Here is a 10,623-nt window from a genome sequence, read left to right as displayed (position 1 = left end):
CACACACATCTCTCTCACACACACACACCTCTCTCACACACACACACATCTCTCTCTCACACACACACATCTCTCTCTCACACACACACACACACACACCAGACACGACACAGCCAATCACACGGCTCTATTCACATGACATTTCACACATCACCAGAGCCAGCGCTAACAGACACACCGGTGTGACGCAGCAGACAGAGCGCTAGTGTCAGATGCTAACCTGACAGAACTGGTTTCAGATTAACATACATCACAATATGATCTCATGATGCTTGTTGACTCTGAGCCTCAGGTTCATGGGCACCTGATCTGACTGATGAAAACAACAAATCTTGCTTTGGGGAATTACAATTATGGCTCGACTCAATATTATGAGATACTAAGTCATAATCACTTAAATCAAAATAGTAAGATAAAAAGTCAAAATCCTCCAGAAGTAAAAAGTCAAAATAATGAGATACTGTCTTTAATATGAAAATAATTCTTAATTATGAGATACTCAGTCATAATTATGACACAAGTCAAAATTACAAGATAAAAGCTGAAATTATGAGATAAATCATAATTGAGATATAAAGTCAAGCTTGAGATAAGTAAAAAATATGACTAAAAACATTTACTTTGTCATAATTATAATTTAGTATCTCATAAGTTGAATTTATTCTCATAATAATGACAGTATCTCATGATTTTGACTTATCTCATAATTTTGAGTTTCTTCAATTATGAGAGTACCTCAGGATTTCAGCTTTTTATGGCTTAGTATCTCACAATTACAACATTTTCTCAAAATTATGACATTATCTCAGGATTTTGACTTTTTATCTCATAATTATGATTTAGTATCTCATAATCCCAACTCTCTCATAATCATTACATGATGTCGTCATTTAGATTTTTCCCTCATAATTATTACAGGACCTCAGGATTTCACCTTTTTAACTCATAATTTACATTTTTTTTTATCTAATAAATCCCGGTATAGTATCTCATGATTTTGACTTTTTAACTTACAATTACAATTTACCAATGTGTGCTTAGGTGGCTCCCACACATTTCTTTCTTTCCCCGAATGCACCTTAAACCATTTCTCTCTGCTCTTCTGAGATTCTGAGTTGGGATGTTTATGTAAATGAGCCCCAGGAGAAGCTCAGGAACAGGAAACAGAGGTCAAGTGTCAGAGTCAGTCATGATGAGCATTCACTCGAGTACACACACCGTCACACATGATCTCACACTGTAGAGACACGCCTGCACGTGAGCGCACTGATTCACTCACTAGATCACTGACGTGTTTCTGCTCACCTGCTGCTGCTGCTGGCTTTTGAGGTCTGTTCTGTGGTTTGACTGATCCCCGTCAGAGTGACTCCATCAGTGTGTTTCCTCATGGTTTCCCGTCGACTGAGCGTTCGGTTCAAGTCCATGGACCATTCCTGCACCCCACACACACACACACACACACACACACACACATTCATATCTTTTCTAATCAATGTATGAAACAGCTTTAAGCTTCTGGTTTCACACAGTCAAAGTGGATGGAGATCAAACTCCAAAATGACAAAAAGCACCATTAATCAAATCAGTTGTTCTTTGTAACACTTGTGAATTCATACCATGCTTTGTGTGAGGAACAGACGGAAATTTAGGACATTATGCTCTGAAAACCTTTCCCTCCACCACGGACTAAGTATCTCATTATTATGACTGTATTTCATGATTTTGACTTCTCAATTTCAACTTTAGTACCTCATGATTTCAACTCTTTTAATCACATTTAGCTTTTTCATAATTTTTACTTAGTATCTGACGATTTTGGCTATTTATCTCATAATTATGACGGTGTCTCATAATGATGACAATATCTCATGATTTTTATAATTGCATTTAGGTTTTTATAATTAGAACTAATATTTAATGATTTTGATTTTTTTATCTCATTTTTTGACTATTTATCTCATAATTAGGGCTTAGTGTTTTATAATTGTGACAGTATCTCATGATTTTAACTTAGAAAATAAAATTATATTTACCTTTTTATAGTTATGTCTTAGTATTTCACGATTTTAAATATTTATCTCATTCTATCTCAGTACAGTATCTCATAATTATGACAGTATCATGATTTCGATTTCTAAATTTCAACTTATTTCTCATGACTTAGTATCTCATGATTTCAACTTTTTTTTCAATTGCATTTAGCTTTTTATAATTACGACTAACATTTCATGATTTTGACTTTTTATCTTGTTCTTTTGAGTATTTATCTCATAATTATGGCTTAATGTTTTATGATTATGACAATATCAACATTTCAACAATGAAATTACATTTAGACTATGACGTAATATCTCACGATTTTGGGTTTTCATCTCATTCTTTTGGCTATTTACCTCATAATTATGGCAGTATCTCATGATTTTGACTTTTTTAATTATGTCAACTGAAAACCTTTCCCTCCACCAGAGCTCTTAAATTTAATTTGTGCTCATGTTAGACTAATGCTATGTGAAGTCAATAACATTATCCTGGCAGAATGAATGAATAACGTCTTAAATTTCAGTCTGTTCCTCACAAAAAGCATCGTATGACTTCAGAAGACACTGACTATGAGTCATATGAACCGTTGCTATGACACTTTTATGGTGCTTGTGCGTCATTTTTGGTGTTTGTCAGCCCTGTTGACGTTCTCTGTATGTTCTGTGATCCGCAGGAGAAAGTCACATGTGTTTGGAGCGGTTTACGGCTCTCTGTGTGTCTCGTACCTCAAACTGAGGCCAGTTCATGGGCATGCCGGGCCCGTGGTTGGAGCGGAACCACCTGAGGTCTTCCTGTGCGTCGGCTGCCTGGAGCGTGTCTTCCAGTGTATGATAGACAGTCGAGTACCTGAAGGAGAGAGACATTTAACACGCCGTCATTCGTGTGAGAATATCAACTAGCAGACTATCACAGCTGGAGGGTTTGCATGAGAAGAGTGACTCATCCCAGCGCTCTGCATGCTGGTTTCAATAACAGCGGTCCTGTGCTTCTCTATGCAAATGATGGCCTTAACCCAGGCGTAGATATGTAGATGACATGACAGCGGTCAGGTGCTCACTTGTGATTGGGGGAGAGGTCGAGGTGCTGCTTGACACCCAGCAGCAGCTCTCTGAAGAAGCGCAGTCTCTTGTCCTCAAACTGCTGCCACTGTTCGAACACCTGCTCCATGTTCTCCATGTACTGAGGGGTCACCTTATCCAGCTCCTCCAGAGCCTTGCTGTAGCGCTCCTGCGTCTGCAACACCACACAAACACACGCGATCACAAACACTGCAGATGCAGACTGGCTCGACTGACCTGAAATATATGCTATTTTTAAAGCTATTTGGGGGTAAAGACAATGAGACAGTTCATGACTTATTTTGTTGTTAAATTGACGTGCTATTGTATAACATTGTATGTATATCAAATGCATTTTTAATGCTATATTTTGGCATAAAAACAACATTTATGAGACAGTTCATGACAGATTTTGTTTCTGATTTGAAATGTTATTGAAATAGAAAATATACCATTTTCTAAGCATGAAAAAAATTGATACAGTTAACGTCAGATTTCGTTGCTAATTTATAGTGCAAATGTATGGAAATATAGGCTAAAATACAGATTTTCTTAATGCTCTTTGAGTTTGAAAAAGTCAATTTGAGCTTCAGTGATTTCAGTGATTAATGCTGTTTCAACAAAAACATTTATAAGTCTGTTAAACTCTTACAGTTGTGAAATACACGATTGAAACGTACAAAGAAAGTGAAAATGCTGTTTGAGTGAAAAAACAACATTTATGAGATTTTTCTGATTTGGAATGTTACTGAAATGTAAAATATAACATTTTTCTAACACTGTTTAAGCATTAAACATTTATGATACAGATAATTTCAGATTTTGTTGCTAATTGTACTTGTACTAAAATGTAAAATACAAATTTTTTTAACGGTACGAGAGTTGAGGCGGATTTTATTGTTCATTTGAAATGCATTATTGAAATATATGCCTTTTTAACACTATTTGAGCCGAACAACATTTATAAGAGTTAGATTTTGCTGCCAATTTGAAATGTGAAATACACACAAAATTTAAGAGATGGTTGATCTGAAATATGATATTATGATATTTACATAGTTTTCATGGTCTATTCAAGCAGATATGAGCTTATTGAAATAGCTGCCTGGAGGCTCTGCAAATATGGCCGCCAAGTGAAAAGGCTTTCCTGGAAAGAGACTTTGACCAAGCCTTCAGACACCATGAAAACACAAGACCTGTCATAGCGCTGCTTTGTCCACAATCACTCCAAACATGAGATATTACAAGGCTTACATGATGAAACACAGGATGCCTCTAGTTATTTTAAAATAAGAGTTTTTGAGGTTCTATATAAACATACAGTAGCTTTCACTTTGTCATTGGTTCCTCTCCAGTGAAAACACTGCAAAACACTATAGAGAGCACATTTACAAACATCTAAATTCAAGGGAAGCAGTTAGCCAATCAACAGAGAGCTCATCTGCATACAGAAGCCTTAAAGGAACATCAGAGAGAGGCGGTTTGTGGTTGAAGAACCCACTGACCTTCTGAACTTCCTGCTGGCACTTCTCCACTTTCTCCTGCAGCTTCTTCTGGGCCTCTGGGTTGTTATTCTCCAGCTTGCTTGAGTTCTCTCGGCTGGTGGCGGTTTTCTCCTCCTTACAGGCGTTGTGGTAGGCCTTCTTCATCACATCCACCTGCCGTCATCATTACAGTGAGCCAAATATACTACAGTAACGTAATAATGCATCAGAGAACACCAGCACAGAGGGCATGCATGCATGGATGGACGACTTGCAGATGTTTTTGGGCCACACCAATCTCGCACACTTGGCAGAACAAAACGCAAATTTACACTCAAGCCCTCAAAAGCATAAACATGCACATGTTGTACAGATGTAATGGTTAGGCCCATTTATTATTCATGAATATTATTTACATACATTTTTAATCCAAAGTGACTCAAATAATTGAAGGAATCAGAAGTAGATTTTTTTAACTTGTTTTTTAAGGAATAATAATTTTTTAAATAATTATTTTAAGGCTTTTTATTTAAGAAATCAGAAGTAGAATCATTTTTAAGGAACGTTTTCCAGGAATCTAAGGTGAAATCCTTTTTAAGAGTTAGAATTATGTTTCTTTAAGGAATAATAAGAATAATTTCTTATTTAGAAATGAGAAATTCCTTAGACTTTTAAGGAACAAGAAACAGAATAACTTTAACGAATCATAAGTATAGATATTTAAGGATTTTTTTTTAAGGAATCAGAAGTACAATGATTATGGTCCTGCTGGTTTGGTGGTGGGGATAGTAAATATGAATGAATTATAACTAGTAATATTTATAATAACTATTTATTAATTAACAGATCTTTCTCAAATGATTCTGCATTGATGAAATGTAGCATAATCCAGCAAACTGAAAGTATGCGTTGTAGGTGATGTACTAAACAGTCTCATGTACAAATAAGTTGAACACACGGAACGTTTTCCAGGAATCTAAGGTGAAATCCTTTTTAAGAGTTAGAATTATGTTTCTTTAAGGAATAATAAGAATAATTTCTTATTTAGAAATGAGAAATTCCTTAGACTTTTAAGGAACAAGAAACAGAATAACTTTAACGAATCATAAGTATAGATATTTAAGGATTTTTTTTTAAGGAATCAGAAGTACAATGATTATGGTCCTGCTGGTTTGGTGGTGGGGATAGTAAATATGAATGAATTATAACTAGTAATATTTATAATAACTATTTATTAATTAACAGATCTTTCTCAAATGATTCTGCATTGATGAAATGTAGCATAATCCAGCAAACTGAAAGTATGCGTTGTGGGTGACTAAACAGTCTCATGTACAAATAAGTTGAACACACCCATATTTATTCTACAAATAAGTTGAACACACTGTACCACATGCCCTGAAGCTTCCTGACAGTGTTAAGCCCGTGTTTGCTGAATGTGTGGAGTTGTTGTGCTCGTACCTCCTTGAGTTTCTTGGCCCAGGGTTTCTGTGCCTTGCGAAAGCCATCTTCTGCTTCTTTGGTCTCCTTGAAGCCACCAATCATCTGTTTGTGGTAAGCGTCCTTCTGCCAGTTCTTGACTTTCTCCAAGTCCTCTCCCGTCAGTGCAGCCTTCACCTCCATGTGCAGGTCACTCACCTTCTCAGCCTCGGTCATCAGAGCGAACCACGCTCGCTCCACCGTCCCGTACTGAGGCCCTAGAGGAGACGACACAGACAAGGCCTTTATTCAGATGATCAGATCCAATGATACTGCAGCCTTTCTGCTACTTCATCCACATGTCGTCCTGTTTGCTCCTAATAAGCTGATTTGAGACTTAAGAACATCTCTGGGTCACAAGCACTATTCAAAAACAGCATTAACAGACGTTAGTTTCCCAGGAGTACCACAGGGTTCGGTCCTGGGCCCTCTCACCGTGTGCGGTCTTGCAGGATCATACCCTGCTGTAAACACTCCCGACGGACCGGCTGTGGATGACCTATAACCTCAAGAGAGCAAAACTGAGATTAAGCAAAAGGGAGGGCGCTACACTCATCTGGACACATTAATAAGTGTTTGGCGAACATGAAGGTCTCATAACAAGCTACTACTAACCTACTGAGGCATACACTCTAAATCAGGGGTGTCCAAACCTGATCCCGGAGGGCTACTGTCCTGCAGAGTTTAGCTCCAGCCTAGGGCTGCACAATCATGACGAAAATTGTGTCAATTACTCCCTTGAAATTGTAATTGCGACTATTAATTACGATTATCACAATTTACAATGAATGATGTTTATACCATTGTTTGAACTGCATGCCATATTTTTATATGAAAATAAACAAGCTGAAAACACTCAAACTGAAAAACCTTTATTGTTTTTCTTTAGTATTAAGCCTCAAATGTCAAATATACTTTGGATTGGTTTCTTTTTTAAATAAACAAAAAGTAAAAATATGCATGGTATTATAATGTTATACTAAAACTAAAATTAAAACTATGGAAAAACCCTTAAGATAACCTAAAGAAAGAACAAAACACATCTTACGCACACATTATAACGTAAGTGGACTTTGAGCGATTAATTGCCGCTTTAAATTCGATGATGTAATCGTGGCGTCTGTAATTGTAATCGCGATTAGAAATTGTATTAATTGCGCAGCCCTCCTCCAGCCCTAATCAAACACACCTTAACCAGCTAATCAAAGTCTTCAGGATTACTAGAAACTTCCAGGCTTTCATTACTGATAAATTGTTTATGGCCTAACCATTAAAACGTCATCATGTGATATTGATTTAAACTTTGATTTGAAATATATTCACAATACATAACTAAAAGGTCTGTCTGTGATGCTGGTTTGTGAAAGCCTCACCAGAGAGATTGAAGTAGCTTGAAGTATGAGCATAAAAGTGCAACGTAAACCACAAGGTATGAAAAAAAGAAAGCCAGTCAGAACGGAAACACCTCTGTGTTGACTCTCTGCTACCATGGCCACATTTAAATACGGTCTTTAGCTAACACCAGAAGATAACTGTGTGTGCTCGATCAAGAATCAACACAGCATCTTTCACTACACTGAATGAGGGACTGATAAACTGAACTGAAGGGAACAATGCTGAGTGCAAACTGAGCAAGCTGGATATAGGAATGTTATGAACCCAAGATAACAGCACATTATCAGGAAACAGCACTGCCATGTTATCTGAATGAACATTACGCAACGCTGATACAAGAGCCAAAGATCTGTCCTGAACATCTGCAGCAAAGCCCTCAAAGATTCTTGAATCTTGACGGACTCGAAGCAAAACATCAGTTGATTAATTTCAAACGAATGATTCAGTCTATAAACTGATTTACTATACGAGTTCAAACCTGACGACTCAAAACATTCATATTAATATCACAAAACAGTGTTCAGACTCTAGATTCTGAGTGGATGGGACATACGGAGGTTGACTATTTTGATTCTTCTCCATAATCAGGTAATGTTTTTTAGAAAGAATAAGTGAAAAACATGACCGACAGTGCTTGAAATGGGTTAGTGGAGCATGTCGTGACTCGTAAGGCGTGTAGTTTGACGTTCACAGTGCTGTTAGTGGAAGTTTAAGCTTTTAAACACACAGATCTCATATTACAGTAAGTGTGATCACTGTTCCCCTCTTGAGAAGCACAGCTTGGCTTTCACTTCCGCACTATACGGTTTCCTCAGATGATCCACAATCCGGCCAGCAGCCCGTTACAGTGTTTAGGGGAAGTGAGGTCACACTCAGCAGCCTGACTAGTGTGATCTAAAGATAGAGACGTTGCCCCAGCGTCAGACGCGCAGCTGTGTGAAGTGTTTTCTGGACTGTCGATGGATCAGTGTGTGTTTAGGTACCTTTCTCCACCAGCTGTCTCCAGCGCTTGGCCCACTCGGTGAGCTGCGTGGCGTAGCTCTTCTCTATGCGCGCGCGCTCGTGCAGACAGTTCATCAGGTCGTTACACAGCCGGTTCCCATCATCCACGCGCTTCACCGCCCGCTTGTAGTTGCCCACCTGACGGAGGGAGACACGCGAGCGTTACAAACACACAACGCTAGCAGAGAAACACGCGCAGACGAGCGCTACGCACCTCCCAGAAGCTGTCGCTGGAGACGTCCACCAGAGAGTCGGTCAAGTCTGACATGCTGAAACACAACAACAAGAGATGATGTTCACAAGCGATTTCTGCGTTAAATAAATGCCGTTCTTTTGATTTCGTCAAAAAAATACTGAAAAATAAAATGTATCAGATTCCGCAAAAATATTTGGCCAGCACAACTGTTTCCAGCTCTGATAATAATTACTATATTAGAATGATTTCTGAAGATCATGTGACACTGAAGACTGCAGTAATGATGCTGAAAATACAGCTTTGATCACAGGAATAAATTACAGTTTAACAGATATTCACACAGAAAACAGCTGTTTGAAATTGTAATAATGTTTCTACTGTATTTTTGTTAAAATAAATGCAACCAAGAGACTTCATTCGGAAACATTAAACATCTCACTGAACCCAAACAGTTAAGTGACAAAAATATTAAAAAGATAATACATTTGGGTATGAAACGGTGTCCAATGTAAAGGTGCGCCTGTCACACAAATGCAAATGTAAAAAAAATAAATAAATGAATGAAACCTGGGTCAAATCCACCAGGGGTCCTCAGCTAAAGGTTTTGATTTGATCATATTTTTCTGGTCAAATACATAATTGAAGAAGAACGCCAAAATATTAAATGTCAAGGAGGAATATTTATTTACTGAGTAATGCACTATTTTGTAGAGGAGGATAAAATAGCGATTTTCACCTGAGATTCAGAGCCACATTACAGGGGGTTAAAAATGACTTCAGAAAGATGGCAGCATCAAAATGTTCCTTTCACACAGAGATTGGTAGCTCTATTAGTCAACGCTGTTGACTTTAGCAATCTTTGTTGCATTATGTGCCAATGGTGACAGATCGAAAATGGGGAAATAGCACTTCTTGTGCCTTTTCCTGATGTTTGTGTGACTCTAACTAAAGAAATCTTTAAGATATCTTCATATGCTTTTAGATTTTACTTCCAAACAAACTTTTCTTTTGGCATCTCCCTTTTTAAGGCCCTACATGCTTCATTTCCAGAGATACTGGGATCTCAATACGGCTACAAAAGCAAGTTTAATTGTACACATTTTCAGTGGTACAACCAAAAACCAAATGTGGGACAATCTGCATTCAAATCATCCATTTCTTTTACTCTTTTATCTGCTTAGCACATGTTAGATGTCTTTAAACATGCAAATCTGATTCCACTTAATGAGTCACTTTAACGATTATTCTGAGTCATTAGTGAATCACAGGGCTAATTCACTAAAATGATCCGCCTCATAAGAGTCACTTGCTAGTGAACCACTACAGCGATCATGGAAAACATCTGAACATATCATTAACTCCAGTAAACAGTCTCAGTGTTTTACAGCGCTTCAGGAGCTGAGAAGCGGTTCTTAATGTTCAGCTCGGTGTGCGATCAAGCACTGAAACTCTGTCCAGGAGACACAACGACTGAAAACATGAAGAGAAACGCTCCAGAGTTTCAGTTCAGCTGAACATGAGCGTTGTAAACATGTGACACTCTTTCCAGGGAAGTGATGGAAATTCCTGCCATTCTTTCCGCAGCGCTCCTGAGCCGCCGTAAGCCGCTTTAACACACAGCAAACTCACAGTTTCCATGAGTGAATAACTCCAGCAGCATTACAGAACCAGATCTCTCAGTGTGAGAGCCGAACAGAGAGGCTTCTGAAGAAAGACTGGAAGAGCTGCTGGAAGTTTAGAACTCATAAACGCTGTGCTCATTTGTGAAGATTATCACGATGAATAAAGCGTGTGTAAATTCGCTGGTCACAGAGCTTATTTCCTGCTGTAATCCAATGGAAAACTACTGAGATGTGAGCTTGCGGGTCAGTATCGTCTTGATCGTCTGACATATCAGCTGTGTGTGTGAGTGAGTGTGTATGTGTGTGTGTGTGTGTGTGTGAGTGAGTGTGTGTGTGTGTGTGTGTGT

At 38.2% G+C, this 10,623-nt stretch overlaps 1 protein-coding gene across 2 annotated transcripts in view; it reads right to left on the bottom strand.

The window, feature by feature from the left end:
- Positions 1–10,623, bottom strand: part of pacsin2 (protein kinase C and casein kinase substrate in neurons 2) — a 16,903-nt gene that overhangs the window by 2,631 nt on the left and 3,649 nt on the right. For both annotated transcript variants that reach the window (XM_016444633.1, XM_016444634.1), the window contains exons 2-8: positions 8,673–8,727; positions 8,440–8,596; positions 6,044–6,279; positions 4,604–4,756; positions 3,098–3,273; positions 2,766–2,886; positions 1,306–1,433 (exon numbers count right to left, since the gene is read on the bottom strand). In XM_016444633.1, the coding sequence (XP_016300119.1) occupies positions 1,306–1,433; positions 2,766–2,886; positions 3,098–3,273; positions 4,604–4,756; positions 6,044–6,279; positions 8,440–8,596; positions 8,673–8,726 (1,025 nt within the window). In that variant the 5' untranslated portion in view covers position 8,727. The remainder of the gene's footprint in view (positions 1–1,305; positions 1,434–2,765; positions 2,887–3,097; positions 3,274–4,603; positions 4,757–6,043; positions 6,280–8,439; positions 8,597–8,672; positions 8,728–10,623) is intronic.

The sequence above is a fragment of the Sinocyclocheilus anshuiensis genome, unplaced genomic scaffold, assembly GCF_001515605.1.
Source record: "Sinocyclocheilus anshuiensis isolate Anshui unplaced genomic scaffold, SAMN03320099.WGS_v1.1 scaffold3192, whole genome shotgun sequence".
Taxonomy (NCBI): domain Eukaryota; kingdom Metazoa; phylum Chordata; class Actinopteri; order Cypriniformes; family Cyprinidae; genus Sinocyclocheilus; species Sinocyclocheilus anshuiensis.
Note: the sequence above shows the minus strand (reverse complement) of the source record. Positions and strands in the feature narration are given on the sequence as shown.